This window comes from Watersipora subatra, chromosome 2 (assembly GCF_963576615.1).
Source record: "Watersipora subatra chromosome 2, tzWatSuba1.1, whole genome shotgun sequence".
Classification (NCBI taxonomy): Eukaryota; Metazoa; Bryozoa; class Gymnolaemata; order Cheilostomatida; family Watersiporidae; genus Watersipora; species Watersipora subatra.
In genome coordinates, this window is record NC_088709.1 from 7,639,620 (window position 1) to 7,659,846 (window position 20,227).

Genomic DNA, 20,227 nt, shown 5'->3' on the forward strand with positions numbered 1-20,227 from the left:
TTTCCGAATCTTTACCGACTATTCAAAATCGAAAGCGCTATTGTTGTCACAATGCACGCAACACTATTTGTAATCATTGCTGAATGACTATAAGTTGACGTCGTTGTTTTTAACGAGCATTACTTTGAGAACTGCTCACTCCGCTGCTGCATCGTTGTAAGGGTTGTTGCTAGTCCTTAGAGTTATAATAACCAATATTTTCTACTGTGTAGATACCAGAAACTTTATGTAGCCACTAGTATTGCATCTACAACACCAGCTTCTACGAAAAATCTGTAAAGTACTTATTTTACTCTGTAAGTATAGCGTCAGACATCTCTTGTCAGTTGGTCGGTATGATGAGAATCAAGAACATATTTACACTTTTGAGCCACTTTCATCCTGCTGTTGAATTCTGCTCGTATATCATTACTAAACTATTGTATCAGAGCACACTGGTTTGTTAAATAACATCTTTCTCAGTTTTACTACTCGGGTTTCTCCTTTGCAAATACGTTTTAGGCCGTATTAATTTATTGAGAATGGTTAAAACTAGTTTTACGCAACGAAATGCTTTGTTCTGTCAGTATACCTTTTTGCAAATTAGGCGTTGTTCAAAACTTATTTTTAGCGCTGTTTCAGTCGCACGCATTAATCTAGGTTTAGGTAAACAATATTTGGAACAACTAGCCAATCTTGTTCCAAAATTTACGACAAGGCTGCATTAAACAGATTGTTATTACTGTTGAGACTTGACTAAATAATTTTATAAAGTGACTAAACGAAACATGGTAACGTACAGTTTGTTAGACAGGAAAGTTCAGGTTCTGAAACCATCAACTTGACCCTAATATAATTGAGTTGAAACAACAATACTAATCACAACAATACTAAAATGATAACTGTTCGTCAAAATAACGAGCAACGAAAACTAACTTGAAACAAGCCTTGAGAAAATATAATCTAACACAATTGCGCTAGTAGTGAATAAGGAAGGATGAAAGTGATACCAAAAATATTGAACAAAAAATAAAAATTTTCATGATTCAATAATTTCTTCCCAAGGCCGATGCCAAATCTCATTGATACCTAGTAGCATGGTGGCTATATTAAAAAGTTTTTGGCACATCTCAAACTTCTTTTATGAAACTAATCGTTATCACAGTAAAAATAGCTATTATCTTTGGGCTTTGATTGCCAAGCATGTATATGACAATTCTATTCAGTCTGGTACTGCGATGTTGAAAACAATTTTACAACATACACTTTATAACTTTAAACGATTTAAGGTTTTAAATCTTTTAATCATCGACTTTCATTAACGCTTAACATCTCAAGTCGATGAATATTTACTTGTGCACATTGTAGCTTTAACCAAATGATTTTGGCGTTTAGATAAATTGAAGAACATGCCTTTTTCATTGTATGTACATGTTGAGAATTTATTATTTCCTTTATATTCCAGAAAAGTTTGGGTAAATCTAGTGTTGAATCATAATCATGTATTAGTCACTTTCATGGTCAACAGGTTTCCTTGAAAACTAACTCAAGTGGCTAACATGATGTCATCCTGTGTCCTCCGTCTGATCTCAAATATTTTCCCTCTGGTTTGAAGCATGTTTGAATGTGGTTTTGGGTAGATTTTTCACTTTTTTGCAAAGTTTTGTTCTAATTTATCTGTTCGTATATTATTATTGCTGTAAAACTCAGCGTTGGTATTTTTGATTGTTTGTGCACCTTATGTCCAGTTATAGCGAGTAAAATCTAGCAGTATAAAATTTGATCGTAGAGGATTTGATCTTGGAACCTCCTATTCGCATGGTGACAAGCTAACCTACTAAGCTACACGGAATACAATGGAAATGTTGGTTAATAGTCATTGTCTGGGTTGAAATACGCATAACGACTCTGTGTTACAAGCAACGTCACTAAAGCTTGCTCTTATTAGTAAGTTTGGCAATACATATATGCCTATTAGCTTACTCAAATTAGCCAAGTGCAACTACGTTACCTGCCACTATTTATTTATAGACTGCTTTTAATACCCGTGCAACGTCGAGCATTCGGCTAGTTTAATATATATATAGTCAAACTTAGATAATTCGCCCTCGGTTAGCTCGAACACATGATTAACTCGAACGGTTTTGTTTGGTCCATTCTCATACAATGGTAAATTGCTTTAAATGACTCGACCTCAACTTGGTCAACTCTGACAGTTTTTCTGCCCAACGGCTACTGAGACGGTTGTTATCACTTTAGAATATCACTTTATTCCAAGCCATAGAGATAAACCTCAATTTTTAGTAGTTCTTAGACGTCGTTATTACCATCATCGGCAAAGTATTTTTGTTAACGACTTTTCTAAAGGTTTGCAAAAAATCAAATTTTACCAAACATCCGCTTGGTGATGGCCCTCCGAAAGCATAAAAAAGTGAGCTAACCTTCGAAGAAACTTGATGAAAAATCGGCAAACTTGATATTGGTTAAAATGCTCAAAAGAAAAAGATGTCTTTTCTTCTGCGCATTTCAACAGCGATAAAGTTTTGCCAATTTTAGTTTGAAAACGTCCTGGCAATCACATCACCTAAAACATCAAACCAATCTCAAGTGATAGAAAACTCTTTCTTATTCCATTCTTATTCCATAACTATTCTTTCTTATTACATTTTTTAAAACTGTACAGTAGAAGCCTTTTAATTTGCAACAAGCCATCTATGCATTTGATTTATATATAGTTTGTATATGTACATTTATCTACTAATAAATACCTGGACTTGTGACAGTGTTTTGATAACTTGAACGCTCTGATAACTCGAAGACTTTCGTTCGGTCCCGTGAAGTTTGAGTTATCCGAGCTTGCCTGTATATGTGAATTATTAAATGGTGTTAACATAAATTTTAAAATGACATTGCTATCAAAAGTTTTCAATATTGCTGTATCTGGAAAATGGATGGAAATGATTGGTACTTGTTCAACTATTAAATGATTCTTATTACCGTTGTTACATGGAATCCTCGGGACACCCCAAGTTGGAGCACCCCATATGAGAAGTAATTATCTTTTTGATCATTCTATGATCTCACTATCCGTTAGATTGTCCTGAGCGGTCACCTCTTGAATGTGTAACTCATGTGGGACAAGTACAGTGGAGCACCATGCTGCTCTTTAGCTTGTAAGGCGGTTTTTGTTATTAAACTCATCTATAACTCAATATCTTCTCTTCGTTGTTAATCCAATATAAAACTCAATATCTCCTCTTTCTAATGATCAATGTTATTTAGCTGCAAATGTAATTTCCTGGCAGTGGCAGACACCAAACTTTTGTGAAAACTTATTGACAAAAGTTCTTGCTTTTTTGATATTTTACCGCTGTAATTTGGGAATAAAAATTCAAGTCAGTTAGTGCAAACCTACTCAAAAAATAAAGAATGTGTTCCGTTTTAGGTTACTTTTGTACCTCTAGGCATAAATTTAAATGTTGGACTATTAAAACTTTCAATCAGTTTTATGGTCGAATAAAGGATTTAGCATGTCGCAGTAAAAAAGTTAAATACCCAACTCACAATTCACTCATGTAACTATAAATTCATTATTCCTTTTATAGACTAACTAATCAACACTCGGATGTACTTATCACTGCCAATCTAAAATCGAAATGTCCAAACTCTTCATCAATTTATGACCTAAGTACATAAATTTGCATGTAACACATGGGAGTAATAAAGTTGCAACAAACAACATAACTCAGCACAAACCGGATCAACCGATTTGAAATAAAAAACTATTTTTTTCAACGCTTAAGCAACATGCTGACACAAATTTTACTGTCAGGCTCAACGCGAAACATCTACAGTGTGAGAATGTTCATGGTTGGCGTGCTATAAATGGTTGAAATAGCAACGATTTCTGACATTTTATTTGCGTTCAGAAATCATTGTAAAGCGCGCAGACCTACAACATACGTCAATGAGAATAGTTTTATTACTGGTTGTAACTACATCTGTCTTTTGCATACAGTACTCTATGTGATAGTTTACTAATTTTGTAGGTCGCTCGAGGTCTGATATTATGGGCAACTTTTATGTTACAATTGTATATTTCTTTTGCCTTGTAGCTACGTGAGAGTTTCTACATTTTAAATATGAAAGTTTTGTCGCAAACGAATCTTCAAGTAGGTGTGACGGGAAATGGTTACAAGACGAACAATTTTGTTTTGATCACAGAATATGCAACGCAGATCAATGATCAATGTAGGCTGTTTTTGCTATAGCTACATGTATATAACAGACTACCAACTTAGCTAAATGCAAAGCTTTGCCCTTGCAGCATCGGATTATTATCATGCAGCTTTCTTGCAAGCTTTCTAGAACTTTCTTTGAGATAGCGTCATATTCGTTGAACAAGAAAATCCTGTTTTCAAAGTTGTGAATGCAGTTGTGATTGAAACTAGTTACTTCAAGTACTCACTACTAACAAATATGTAAGTTCAGTCTGTGCTGCCGTTTATCTTTGCTAGTTCTATTACAACTCTATTGCTAGTTCTATTACAACTCTATTGCTAGTTCTATTACAACTCTATTGCTAGTTCTATTAAAGTCTTACTAGTTTTTGAAAGCTATCAAAATTATCACTGTTCCATTTTTATCAAATTTGGTTGAAAATTCTAAAAACAACACAGGCAAAATTACCAGGATTGGACTGCACTAGATATATGACAGCAGTTCATTGTTGTCTAGGTTTGATTACATAAGTTGTATAAACTATCGTTCAGGCAGCAGTTGCAACATTTCGTCAGTAGTGTTTGAATAGGCTGTCATGTAAGAGGCAAATCATTAAGACAGCTACGCTGTAAATTCGATGTTTACGTATATCAAAATAAGAAAGAAATTTGCCAGAAGGTTCTGTCGAATTTTCAAATCAAATGCATAGCAGCTGTTCACTTTTTGGCTCAAATATTAAATGCAGTCTTCACTGTCCTAAACCATGCAGAGTTTTTCTCGAATGTTCTTGTTGTACTTCCTCGTGCTCACTCTTTCAAACTTATCCGTTAATTTAAGTAATCCATCTTTAATTCTATTGCCGCTTTGTCAGGCGAAAGGCAAAGCAAATAGCACCTGATGTGATCTCTGTTTGCACTCTATGTAACAATGCAATGCGACCAGCCAGTATGTCGGTTTTATTTAGAACTCATGAACACAAGGTGTGTAGTTAGTCTAATCAATTAAAATCGCAAAATTACTAGTGAGCTCCTATATTTTCCGCTTACGTCTGGAAAGAAGTGTTCATATTGAGCCAACACTCTTTGCTCAAGCCTGCTAGTAGCTGTCTTAAAATATATGTCATTATAGAATATTTGGTTGCTGTTTTCCGTTGGTAAGTTTCCCTGCAAGTGTAGTGGCCGCGTTTATAGATTTTATTAATTGAAATGAAAGCAGAAGAGGGAGACTAGAGTACATGCCCATAACCTCTAGCATAGCAACTAGAGCACATTCCTTTATCAACACTCATCATTTCTCGGCATTGTTATTTGGTTGCTAGGATTATCTGTATCTGCGGGATCTGTGTAGCAACCTGTTTTGTATACTGTTTTTCTTGATGTATGAATCCTCTATTTGTCAGAAGAGCTATCATACACTTAACGTTGTTAGCACACTGATTTTAACACACCGGTCTGTGGCTTAGTTACAACTGAGGCAGCTTTCTCATGTGCAGAATCTGTGCATTGTATTGGTGTTCTATTATTTTAGCGTGGTACACGTGTGTGGGTATTGATCACGCTGAGACAGGCATCAGCTAGATAAAGTTTGAGCAACCCGTGTCTTTGGTTTTTCTTAGTCGACTTGAAAATGGGCTTGCACAAAATTTTAGTTGATTTTACCGGAAAATATCATTATTTTTGTGACATTTGCGATTGTTTTTAGCGTTTGAGGTGATGTGATTGCCAGGATGTTTTAAGATTAAATTCGACTAAACTCGATCTGGTTAAAACGTTCGAAGTCGTTAGTATTGTGGTTGCCTCTTTCATTATTGATAGATTATTGATACCCGTCATTACAGTCAAGTCGGATACTCGTCTCTATTTTGTCTGATCTCTTTGCCGAAGTGCAACTATAGACTTCATAATTGCACTTTCACTAGAGTCTGAGCATTTTAACCACGATCAAGTTTTATCGATTTTAATCATGAAACATCCTGGCAGTCAGATCACCTCAAACATCTAAAACAATCGCAAATGATAAAAAAGTACTCATATTTTCTAATAAAATCTACTGATATTTTGTGTGAGCTCATCATTAAGGTCGGCTCTGTAGTTGTCATGTACTACACATCAGGACAGTGAAAACAAACCTCTGTCATTTGATTTTCTAAACTTTAGTTTCAATTTTCTTCATTGTTTAGTCAAATGCCATCTGTGCAGGTAATTGTGACATGCCCCACTGAGAGCTATGACGGCAAGAACAACAGAGTGTAGCGATGATTACTATGACATGCTTGGCATTACCCGCAGTGCCACCTCTTCCGAAATAAAGAAGGGCTACAGGTAATATGAACAGCTTTTAATAGTGTCAACTGATGGGATGGATTTGGCTGACTGAAATTACGGTCTGCAAATCTCAAAATATGCAACCAAGACACGGCATACATGACCGCGCAGAGTAACACTTTTCACTGACATAAAGTTAGTGCAGGGTTCAGGTGTTTTCACCTCACGATGTTTAATGCTAGGTTGCTTTCAATAGCAAAAACAAAACACAATATTGAAGAAAACAGTGTTATATAGAGGGATGATGTAGTATTAGTCATATGGCATTATAGTTTGCAAAACAGTATTTAAAAATTAAACATGTGAAAGATATCTGAAATAGCACAGTGCTAAGTTGTTTGGCAAAGACTTGCCAGAAAATTTTTAACTCTTTCTATACAGAGCTCATCATTTTAAAAATACATAAAATTACACATATTTTCATGTATTCATTCTGCACATTATTTTTGTGTAAAGCAGTTGAAACAGTATTTGGACGAATCTGAAGCAGGTTTGCAAAGCTAACTTCATTGCTGCTGACCTATATCGACTCCATCCTTTGCCCTTCTGTCGGTATACCATATATACAAAGAAGGTTTAATGCAGGATGATACAGTCTTTTGAGTTTTTGCTTCACCATTACTGGTTTGCTGATATCAAAACGGATAAATTATGCAAATTTGGATTGTTCGTCTCGTCTTTTACTATGAAATAGCATGTTTTTGTATTGCATAAATCTTATTGCTCGCGATGAAATAGCACTCGAAGCATGATAGATGAAACAGCATTTGAAGGTGTTTTCCATTAACATTTTGGATTAACATTTTCTAATTTCTATTGTTGACGATTCCAGTTAATTTGTTTGTCGTTGTAATAAGATCTTCATCCGGCTGACACTGAAGAAGATGAGGAGTGAAAAGTTGATTTGTATATGAAAATAACGAGAAAGTAGATCGTTTGCATAAATTTCAATACATACTCGATATACTTGTAAAGGATGTTTACAAATATTTTCTAAAATAATATAAAGCAGTTAGACTTGAACCAAAAAATCTTATCAGTTTGATAGTTATCTCTATAGTTTACTTTTTCAAATCATTTTTACAAAGTTTCGCTGTTTAGCTGCTGATCTTACATAAACATTAACTTATTAAAAATGCAAGGTGTCTTTGTAAGACCTGTACCACTCATGATTCGCTGGCAGAGTATAGTACCTTGTCAATTTATAATAATCTACCTATCCTTCGTTTTTTCGTGACGTCATTCTATCGTTGTCTGCCATCTTTATGGACAACTTTTATCGTTAAAAACACGAAGCTTCTGCAATTAATTATTGCAAACAATGCTTTTGTTTGCATTTTTTTTATTTTAGTATCAAAACAACACCGAAAAATACTATTAATCAAAGGAATGACGATCGTTTTCTACAAAGATGGCAGCTTTTTCGTGGACGAGCGCATGTGCAAACAGCGTGACGACGTCGAAAAAACGATAGATATAAATCTCAATGTTTCTCTGTTCAGTTATAGCGATAATGTTTTAGGAATGAAAGTCCACTGCGCACTAGATTAGAACTAAGAACCTCAGGTTCTGTAGTCAGGCTAATGCGCTATGTCATTTATCTAATGCGCTATGCTGTCCAACTGGCTATACTATGGAATAAATTGGAAAAATACTTATTACACATGCCAATGTTTCATGCAGGGTTGGCTCGGTTTAAACCCGGTTTTAACCAGTCGAAAACACCGGGTTTTTCATTATTTTTTGTGAAAAACATAATATTTTGAGCTCCTCGTGGTTCATGTGTGGTAGAAATGCAAATATATGTAATTATCAGCTGTGGAAGTTTATTTGGGACACAGTAGTAAATTGATGGCAAAGCTCAAGTTGAAACTACATGAAATCCTAGCACAACAATGAATTAGTGAATTTTATTTTCAATTGTTTTTATCAAATGATATAAGGATCACTTTAATGATGAAATATAAAAACCATGTGAAACATATACTAATCCAATTATCGTCTCTAATAATGAGTGAATATTTTCTCAAGTCTTGCCAGGGAGAAAGGATTAGTTATAATTAGAAATTAAAACAATAAAATCCTTTTGGGCAAAAGCTTCAAGTTTGCAAAGGATATTTCATTTATTGGGCACAAGCCAAAGTAGTTGGATTGTTAGAATTCAGTTTATCAAGTTTTTCGTGTTTTGAAAAATTGAAGTTGTGCCTTGAATTTCCAACATGCCTCGCAAACACGATCCCGTTTGGCAGTTTTTCACTCAAACTGCAAAAGGCAAAGGTTTTAAGGCAAAATGCAATAGGTGTGCTGTCATCATAACGCGAAGTCACGCAGATAAGCTTAAAGCTCACGTAGCAAAATGTCAAGCTGAAAACACCAATTTAGACAGTGATGTTAGTATTGAGGCGATAGAAGTTGAGTAATCTGCCACTGTTCCAAACACTAGTAATGCATCTGCATTATGCTCTGCTCTACACTATCACACGACTAATCACTTGGATCAAAACTCCTAATACATAGAGCTGTATGTAAAATATTCACGTTATGTGATAAGATTTCTGCTCTGTATTTCATCAATCATGTTTAATTAAAGACTCATTCCGAAATTTCCATGTTTTCTCTCTTTTCCCATAACAACTCCCACAGTACCATCTTTAATAGATGATTCCACATATGTATGTTCAATACTCAATCATGCAGCTATAGTAAGTGATGTTAATTAGACTTGAAATTGCAAAAACCTTAGTCAAAATATAAAAACCGGTTTAAGCCATAAAAACCGGTTTAAACCAAAAAAACCTGGTTTTTCATAAAAACTGTGGTTTTTTCCAACCCTGGTTTCATGGTTTCACTCTCAACACTGTAGCTAGTGTCCTGAGTGAAGCCATACCAGAAGAAAAATGAGTGTCCATAAATGAAAAAGATGCTTAGACAAGGTTTGCAATTAATATAAAGTTGTTGTAGGCACATCAGCCAGTAGGGGAGACTGGGGTAGGTTGAGCGCTGTTTTGACAAAGTTTCTTAAGTTCTCACCCAATTGATCAAACGACTTCAAAATTGGGGAAAAGATGCAGAGTATATGTGACTAGCTACCACTGAAGTCATTGATGTTAAGAATCAGCTGATACCAAACCATGATGGAAAAAGTGGCCCGAAAAAAATGGGGCAGGTTGATCACACATGGGGTGGGTTGAGCATTGGTGTGGGACAGGTTGATCATACATGGAGCAGGTTGAGCTAAACTTGAATTTGAGCGTTTTTGAAACACTCACAACCAAATTTATGTTTTTGGTGCATTTTAGTAAATCTTAGTCATATAACTGCACATTTTCATGAGAGTACACAATAACATAAGAAAGTTGGCTGCCAATTAAGCCAGAGCTACTCACTCAGTAACGGATAAAAACTGAATGTAAAATAATTGAACTAAAAAGTCACCAAGAAGTACCTTCCATGTGATTTTCAGAAAAGTGAAAAAATAGCAGAACTAAACTTCTTTCTATAGTATGTAACAAGTAGAATTTCCAGCTGACAAAAGCGCTTATGCAACATCTATGTAATTATTGGTAAAAGTGAACATAAAACATCAAGATGCAAGAGAGTTGAAAACCTTCAATGTTTGTTAATGAATGAGTACTCCTGTTCTTCACAAGTTAGTAAGCAGATAAACTAAAACGTTTTTGCATGTCCATGCAATAACTATGTGTAACAAAACAATGACTGCCATTTATGGATAGTTTAGTCGGCATCAACATCCTCAAGGAATTTCACAAAACGATTACCTACAATTGGTTCTGGGAGAACTCTCATAACTTCAGAGCCAACAACCCAATCTTCTTCCATTGTAGAACTTTTGCTGGCGATTACTTTTTTCAGGAAAGTTACGAACCGATCTCCATCACTTTCTATCATAGCCACTACCGATAAATACTTCTTATATCGGTTTCGCGTTTTACCGTATACCTTGACCAACACATAGTCGCTAACTCTTTCATTGAAATTTGGGATAACATCAACTTCCTCCTCATCTGTTAGGTTAGGACACTCTATTTCTGGTTCTGTATCTGATGACTCAGGAGCTTTTGATTTCTTGCTTCTCTTCCCTTTATTTTTCTCAGCTGAGCAACTGGCTGGTCAAGCCCTTGGTGCTGCCTCAGCCTCTAGCTGCAGCTTCATTACGGTGTCAGTCAGTAAGGGTGTTCGACCTCTTTTACGCTCCCATTCTTTGAGGGGGCCCAGCTTTGGGCGCTGGAAATAAATCCGAGGGAGAAACATATTTATCGCTCTGGTCTTCACCGGTCGATATCTCTATACCCACAGAGGGGTAGCCTGGACTTCTGAAGTAGATGTTGAGATTAGAATTCAAAAAATTTGATGTTGAGGCGATAGGCGTATCGTATTTGTAACATCTACCTGATGTTACATATGCATTATCCGGCTCATGTCTGTCCATGATTTCTGCAGCTACGAAATCAGGCTCCTTAAAGATACCACAATTTAAAAGGTCTATTCCTGTGGTTTGAAACCCTGACAGAATATTCCGAGGGGTCATGGCGTTTATGGCAGCATCCTTGATGAACTCACTAACATTGAAAATCTGTATGGTTTGGCCATGGTTATTGCGCATCCAATCATCAGCTGCTTGGTTATAGTATACTTTGAGCCGTCCATATATCGAAATGTCTAGGTGTTGAAGTTGATGGCTTGTATGGGGTGGTATTGTGAGCATTACTATCCCATTCTCTTTAGCCTTTCAGATCCCCTGAATGCTAACATGAGATGAGTGATTATCGAGAATCAAGAGGATTGACATAATGACCAAGTGCATAATTAATGATAGAATTTGAGAACTATTTTGTAGCTAAGCATACTTTATTGTCACTACACAGGTAGAGAAGAGAGAGACTAAGTAAATGAGTATCACCATAACATGTGAGGAGTCACTAACATATGATTGGCTAACAAAAGGACAAGCACCACTAACAAACAGCTGTGTAAAAAAAAGATTCAAAACTGGACATCAATAGTTAAAAGAGAAGGCTGTTTCTAAATGCTAGACCACCGACTGCGAACTATAAGATTACAAGAAAGTCTTATAACAACAATTAATTTATCTTATTTCAGGTAATATGGCCTCCAGTGTTACTGAAAACAGAATTTTTTTTGCCCAATTCATGGTTTTATCATAGGACCCCTATCTGGTGGTTAAATTGTCTTGATACAATCATCTTTTGCATGCAGATATACATGGCTAGTAGAGCAGTTATCTTTACGACCATATCAGTCTATCATGGGCTACCTGATGGTAACATTGTAATTGTTCATAAAAAATAAAATAGGACAGGTTGATCACCGCTCAACCTCTCCAAAAATGCAAATGATCAACCTGCCCCAATGTGCCAATTGTGGAATTTTCATAATTTACAAAACCTGCATTGAAACTAGGTATGCACTATTTTGGCATGGTAAAAGATGTATCTTGCTAAAATAAATTGTAGTATATGAATGTTCAACAATGAATATTGTGTCCAGTAATTGGATACCCAGTCAGCATCAAATATGAGATCAAAAAGTGTAAAAACAGAAAAAATGCTTTAATTTTTTTACCTCATGTCTTCATCTGCTGAGTTGACCTTTACCTTTTCCTTAAAGGTTTTCCACTATACTGATAAGATAATTGATGAGATAAACATACCTGCTGCAAGAAATCCAATGATCAATCCGCCCCCATGATCAACCTACCCCGGTCTCCCCTACAGTGCGAATTACACAGAAATATACACATTACACAGAAATTAACCGAACACCTTCATGTAAAAGTTAGAATGGTAAATGTTGTATATGTTGATTAAACATACTGTAAAACCTCTATTTGAACGCCATGGCGCTCTATTTTTTAACCCTTCCCTTAGGGTGGTGCTTTATTAAACATGACCTTCAAATAAAGGGTGGCGTTGTATTTCCCAAACACCTCGTCAGGATGTTAAGAAATAAATTTAACCCTTGCACGGACAATTCGAATGTTGTCTATATTTTGCACTCTCTTTCGGGCGGTGCGACATTAACCTTTGTGGAGGCAAGAAATTTGCTAACTTACCTCCAACTTGTAGAATTTTTTAATAAAGATGCATGAGGAAGCTGATACATGTCTCTACCAGTTGCTCTATTTATTGCTTGCAATTAACCAACGATGTTCTTTTAGCCTGCGTTGCCATTTGTTAGAGCTTTTAAGTTGTTTATTTCAAATTTGAAGGTATATTTTTATTTTATAACTATATTTAACAGGGGGCATAAAAGCTCATTACACTCATCGATATGTTTATTACAGTTGGCAACCAAAACTGGCTTTTTATGTGCAATGGTACAGGAGTTACGAGCGTTGATCCATTGAAAGCTGAGTTCATATTATCGCGATCATGCTATCAAATAATATGCTATAAATATGCAAATTTATAAGTTTTCTAATATCTATCAAATACTACAAATATATATTCAAGAAAAAGTGACAAACAAACCATGATTATAATACATGCAGCAACAAACATTAATATTTTAAAACAAATATTTACATTTTTAAAAGAAAAATATTAGAAGTATATTTAATATAACAAAATTTTTTGGAAGAGCAAAACTGTTACACGGTGCCATTTTGAATAGAAACTTCTAGCGCGAATAAAGAGAAACAGCCTGTAATCAAAATAGCCTCAAATGTTCACCTCAAAGTAAATAGTAGCACGTTTTCCATCATAAATGCGAAAACCTTTCCTCATACATCGAAGTATTAAGACTTTGTTAAAAAACAGGAACTACTATTAGCCTGATACAGTTACTAATTATTTTTTTGGTGTTGCAATCAGTTTCTATTGAAGAAAGTTAAAGGCCCGAAGTTGAAAAATGGACTCCGATACGAACAGAAACAATGGACGAATTAATTGCTGTTGATGCAATCGAGTCATTATTAGCACATTTTTTTAGACACTTTTCTACTGATCACTTGCTAATATGATTTGTGAAAACAAAGAATGTCAAATACATGTAGTATCGGTCAAATAGAAGTAGCATTCAAATAATGTGGCGTTCAATTGAAGGGTGGCGTTATATTTTTTAACCTTTTTCCTATAGCGGCGTTAAATATAGGTGGTGTTTATGTAGAGGTTTTATGGTAAATTTGCTGTGCAAAAAACTTTTTTGTCACCCGTGCAACGCCGGGCATTCATCTAGTAGTATATATAGGATAGTAATAGATCAGCCTTGATAAACTGTAAAGTTAAATTGTAACCTAAGTTTAAATTTGCAGTAGTTACTTGATTGTCGTCTCCAGTAAGATAGTAAGAGTATTGTTTTAATAGTTAAATACAGCTAGGAGACAGGGAACAATTGAGTAACTCTGCCGTCAGTTATTGAATGTGAGCTGCAATAGAACTTCCACATTTCCAGAAAATCATGGAACTTTTGAAATAAACCATTATATACAGTTTTAAAAATTAAGAATTTCTGCTTTTGTTAAATATACGCAATTTAAACGCATGGTAATTATTGTAGCTTTTTGTGAGGTATCTGTTTTAGACTATTCCTAATGTTATTTGGCATCCACACTGAGGGTTTGTCAGTGTTAGGTATGTTATCAGGCATTACAAATGAACTTCAATATTGACTTAGCCTTTTATCAATGATATAATCTTACCATGTCTATGTACCATTTCTGTCTCCGTTATCTAAATATCCCGAATTATTTTTATGACATTCTCTACCTTTAGTTTCACATAACTGACGTGTGAGCTAAGCGATAATTTACCACGTGTTTCTACACATCTGCTTGCTGATATACAAGTATTAACATGCGCTTGGCTCGCAACCAAGGAGTCATGACTCCAAGTTCCACCTGCTGTTCTTTCGACAAAAGCTTGTCAGCAAGCTTATTAGGTCTCTGAGAATGAGAGCCTTAGGATAAAGGTCATCTTATATGATAGGGAATACAATAGATGCTGTGAATTTCCTTTTATTTGTTATGTGAAAGAACCACTTTCATCTCCATTTCAAAGAATAGTGGAATTGGTAGTGGTCTCTGTTGCTATTTGTGCTAGTTCACTACAAGTTGACAGTCGCAGCAACATCCGCTGTGTCCAAAGATGTATGCATTGTCATTGCACGCTTTCTTTGCAAGCTACTAAAATGGTTCTAATCTAAAATTCATCTCTACATTAATTGCATGAGAAACGCCTCGTCTTGGTTTTTGACTGAATTTTACTGTGGACGTGTAATTCTCTATGCGGAAGTTGAAAGCGATTGACTGAAAATCACAGAAACAGTCATTTTGTATGTCATTTTTAGAAAATATTCACTTTTAACACTTGACATAGTTCTTTTCGTTATAGAACGCAGGCCTTGAAGTGGCATCCAGACAAGAACCCCGACAACAAGGAGGAGGCCGAAAAGCGCTTCAAGCTAATTGCGGAGGCATATGAAGTCCTCTCAGACAGTACGTTGTTTCAGTCTTCTCCGAATTATCTTATAGCTCAAATATTACACAGGCGAGATACAACTGTCTTTTATTTTTTGCTGAGAGATGATTTTACAGAGCTATGTCAATGTTTAAATCATGAGCGGATACAGCAATACTACGTTATAGTGTACACTCTGGTAAACTGTCAGCTGGTCATGGCTTAAATCTTGATTTCCTAAACCGAGTTCTGATCGTATTTGTATTAACACAGCTTTTGATGCACATCAGTCTAAGAATGAGCATTCATACCATTAACTCTTTCACTACCGCATTAAATTCTGACCGAACGATTATTCTGCCCAAATTAATTCGAACAGGTTTTCAAAAAAATGATATACCGCTAGTATTTAAGCAATATCTCGAGAATAAATACAGATATTGTTTTACTTTAAAATGCATCTTATTCAGAAAAAAATTATCTACAAGTATGAAATTGTTTAGTAAATCTTTCTCTCGTTCTTTTTCTTTGCTTTGAACGAACGCGGTGTGTTTCTTATTGCCATGACGATAACGATCTGGTTTTGCCGTTTTGAAAAATAATTAGAAATGGAATTGTTGAGCCAAAAAATTTTCAATTGGTTGCGCATGCTTGGTAACGAGTTTGTATCATTAGGTACAAAATTTTAATAGTCTAGCTAATGTGTGGGCTTTGTAACAAGAAGAAAAGTGAACCTTATTGATGAGCCGATACATCGACTTCCGTCTGTACTTATATTACCGCTCAAGCCAATACATCGGCTTGCGGTAGCGAAAGAGTTAATCGAACCATTCATACGTCGAGAGACTGATCTTTGATACATTATCATTATTTCTTCAGTCCCATTTTACCCATTCAGTTCTCTCATTTCTCTTTCGCTTTGACTCTATTTTAGAAGAGAAAAAACGTATCTATGATAAATATGGCAAAGAAGGGCTTAATCCCTCCAATGGGCACAGCTCGTCTTCCTCCCGAGCCAATCACTTCGATGGATTTCCTGGATTCACTGGCTTTCACTTTCAGGATCCCTTTGATTTGTTCTCTCAGTTCTTCGGTGGCTCCGATCCATTTGAGAGTGCATTTAGTAAGTTAGTTATTACTATACATCTCTATGGTGTCTCTGACCTATTTGAGAGTGTATTTAGTAAGTTAGTTATTACTATACATCTCTATGGTGTCTCTGATCTATTTGAGAGTGTATTTAGTAAGTTAGTTATTACTATACATCTCTATGGTGTCTCTGATCTATTTGAGAGTGTATTTAGTAAGTTAGTTATTACTATACATCTCTATGGTGTCTCTGATCTATTTGAGAGTGTATTTAGTAAGTTAGTTATTGCTATACATCTCTATGGTGTCTCTGATCTATTTGAGAGTGTATTTAGTAAGTTAGTTATTACTATACATCTCTATGGTGTCTCTGATCTATTTGAGAGTGTATTTAGTAAGTTAGTTATTACTATATACATCTCTATGGTGTCTCTGATCTATTTGAGAGTGTATTTAGTAAGTTAGTTATTACTATACATCTCTATGGTGGCTCCGATCCATTTGAGAGTGCATTTAGTAAGTTAGTTATTACTATACATCTCTATGGTGTCTCTGACCTATTTGAGAGTGTATTTAGTAAGTTAGTTATTACTATACATCTCTATGGTGTCTCTGATCTATTTGAGAGTGTATTTAGTAAGTTAGTTATTACTATACATCTCTATGGTGTCTCTGATCTATTTGAGAGTGTATTTAGTAAGTTAGTTATTGCTATACATCTCTATGGTGTCTCTGATCCATTTGAGAGTGTATTTAGTAAGTTAGTTATTACTATACATCTCTATGGTGTCTCTGATCCATTTGAGAGTGTATTTAGTAAGTTAGTTATTACTATACATCTCTATGGTGTCTCTGATCTATTTGAGAGTGTATTTAGTAAGTTAGTTATTACTATACATCTCTATGGTGTCTCTGATCTATTTGAGAGTGTATTTAGTAAGTTAGTTATTGCTATACATCTCTATGGTGTCTCTGATCTATTTGAGAGTGTATTTAGTAAGTTAGTTATTACTATACATCTCTATGGTGTCTCTGATCTATTTGAGAGTGTATTTAGTAAGTTAGTTATTACTATATACATCTCTATGGTGTCTCTGATCTATTTGAGAGTGTATTTAGTAAGTTAGTTATTACTATACATCTCTATGGTGTCTCTGATCTATTTGAGAGTGTATTTAGTAAGTTAGTTATTACTATACATCTCTATGGTGTCTCTGATTTATTTGAGAGTGTATTTAGTAAGTTAGTTATTACTATACATCTCTATGGTGTCTCTGATTCATTTGAGAGTGTATTTAGTAAGTTAGTTATTACTATACATCTCTATGGTGTCTCTGATCTATATGAGAGTGTATTTAGTAAGTTAGTTATTACTATACATCTCTATGGTGGCTCTGATCTATTTGAGAGTGTATTTAGTAAGTTAGTTATTGCTATACATCTCTATGGTGGCTCTGATCTAGTTGAGAGTGTATTTAGTAAGTTAGTTATTACTATACATCTCTATGGTGTCTCTGATCTTTTTGAGAGTGCATTTAGTAAGTTAGTTATTACTATACATCTCTATGGTGGCTCTGATCTATTTGAGAGTGTATTTAGTAAGTTAGTTATTACTATACATCTCTATGGTGTCTCTGATCTATTTGAGAGTGTATTTAGTAAGTTAGTTATTACTATACATCTCTATGGTGGCTCTGATCTTTTTGAGAGTGCATTTAGTAAGTTAGTTATTACTATTTTACATCTCTTCGTTCTCTAATGCATGCTCAGTGGAACATCCAATCAGAGTAAACCCTTGAATCATGGTAAACATTGCCTTTTCCTAGTTTGGTATGCTCTGGTATTATAATCCCTTTTGATTAACTTTATAAAGGAATCAATCAAACTGAGACAAGGTCCTTAGTGATGGCTGCTTTCGTCAAACCTTTCTCTGTTAGTGAGCCTAATTGGATACATTTTTGGAGCATAGATATTTATTATACCTCCAATATCAGCAGAATTATCTTCACATTAGCAATGATGTAGTACAATTGCTTTGGTGTTTAAGTCTTTATTATGTGAAATTGTGTTATTGTGTTCACAATGCTTTTATTATCACTAGCTAGCAGTAAAGGATATTGGCATTTTCACAGCATTAACTAGTAATTATGTGGTAGTCTAGGTGAGGGATACATATTCACTCAGTAACTGCCATTCAAAAATTTACATTAATTATTACAAACAGGAAGTGATGCCAATTGTTAGTGTCAACTAAAACTGCAGCGAAAAGAAAGTTTTGTAGTATTTAATAGTTGAGATTTTATTACACGCGGTAGTATGCGTATGGTGATCAGATATCAATAGTTTCGTCATATTTGTTGAATTATGGTAGTTCATAGAGGTTTCATTAGGGTTGGTATGTATATGCCTCTACAACGCATCACTGAAACACGGCCTGGGATTTTCATCAGTGTTTGCTGTATGTAGGCTACATGTATTTTCTGTTGGCCAAGTTACATACAATTTCATGTAATGGCCATTTCTAGTGCTTGTTATTAAAAGCTGTGTGTAGAGAGGATAACTCTCAGTTCATCGTATTCACTTACTAAACTCTTGTAACAGTTAAGGCCATAGTGTTGGTGGTGCATAAGAGCATCAGTAAATGGTAAAGGTAAAAGATGCTTCTATGAAATGGTTTCAGACTCTTTTGTTGTTGTGGCCATGAATTGTTACTATATACATCCTGCAGTACCTCTGCCCTTGTAGCAGGCTGCACCAGTATTTCCATTCAACGATCTTTTTGTATTTTCATCATTGCTGTCCCAAGGCAAAGCGTGTTTCAGGCATGAATTGTTCATCGAGCTGCTTTGGAAGTTCTTGATTATTCTGAACTCAACTTGTCATGTGCCCTTTATTCGATTAAATATCCCTTGTAAGTTGTACCTGGTTTATAAAAAGTGCTTGTCACAACAAATATCTTGTGATAGTCAGATTGTATCTATCCTTGTGTGCAAAGATTTAAAAATTTGAAGTGATTCCTAACATGAATTCTGGAAAGCTCTAACAAGGTCATCTGTGACCTAAATGCTTGTCCTGAATATTTTAAAAGCTCTGATTTTTTCTGCTAGATCAGTTGCTACAAAAATACTTCCTTTCACTCGCTTATAAACTTTTCTTTTCACTTACAATAAGCATGATAAGCACTCAACATATATGATAACTGCTTGCTGGTTGGACTGGTAGCTAAAAGGTACTACTGAATATTCATTCACTGAGGTCTACCTTATGCTACAACACAGCTATGGTGCAACAATCTAATTTCTTTCAACTATATCAATCTCCGGAGAGTGGTAGTAATAGCTTCTCTGTCTAATGGAGTTGTCTTCTTATCAGTACATCAACTTTTGGTAGGAACATGTGGACACCTCCCATAGGCCACTGAAATTTTTGACAAGCTCTATGGAGCTATGAATTACCAGCTATGTATTATTGTTGATATTTGTCTAGCAGTAGTTAGAATGTTCATCAAAGTATTACGCCGCATCATGTATGCAGAAAACTTTGTACGAAAGCTTTCAACTGTAACTGATTTTGATAATAATGCGTCACCACTCAAGAAAAACAATCATTCTTGGCACATGGTTACCCGGGCAATCAGCAACTTACGTACAGCTCTATAGAGAACAGATATACAAGATAGATCAAAGGAACGTTGCGTGGCTATGTGCTCACATTATCGTTGTGTAGCGTTAAACATTGCAAGACTCCGCTTGACCGCAGAAATTTTAGCAAAGGCTCCACTAAAATTTGTGGTTTAAACGCACCGTTGTGTCGGATTGTGAGCCGGGGCATTAGGCCACTGTGTGCTTATATTCAGCTACTGAATATGTTAGAATCGGGTTGCCTTTAGTTAGCTTGGCTGACCGGAGTGCGTGAGGAGTCAGAGGTAAAATAATTACCGATATGGAAAGGAAAACGAAAGCCTACACAGTGGCAGTCTTGTTTGTAATTGTCGACAGTCAAAAACATTGGATTTATCGTGATAATCAGTTTCGAGTTTCTTCTTCAGTAGCATTTCATAATCTTTATGAACAGTGCATGAACGTGTTTTACCTTGATGCACTGCAAGTAATAAATTGATTTCTGTTCACTAAAGAAATATTGTGAGGTATCAATAATGAATTTTTTATTCATGTC

The 20,227-nt window shown here is 35.3% G+C and overlaps 1 protein-coding gene across 2 annotated transcripts in view; it reads left to right on the top strand.

Moving 5' to 3' along the window:
• Nucleotides 1-134: 134 nt before the first annotated feature.
• Nucleotides 135-20,227, top strand: part of LOC137387266 (dnaJ homolog subfamily B member 6-like) — a 30,555-nt gene continuing 10,462 nt past the window's right edge. For both annotated transcript variants that reach the window (XM_068073610.1, XM_068073611.1), the window contains exons 1-4: nt 135-296; nt 6,399-6,521; nt 14,897-15,000; nt 15,897-16,085. In XM_068073610.1, coding sequence (XP_067929711.1) covers nt 6,427-6,521; nt 14,897-15,000; nt 15,897-16,085 — 388 coding nt within the window. In that variant the 5' untranslated portion in view covers nt 135-296; nt 6,399-6,426. The remainder of the gene's footprint in view (nt 297-6,398; nt 6,522-14,896; nt 15,001-15,896; nt 16,086-20,227) is intronic.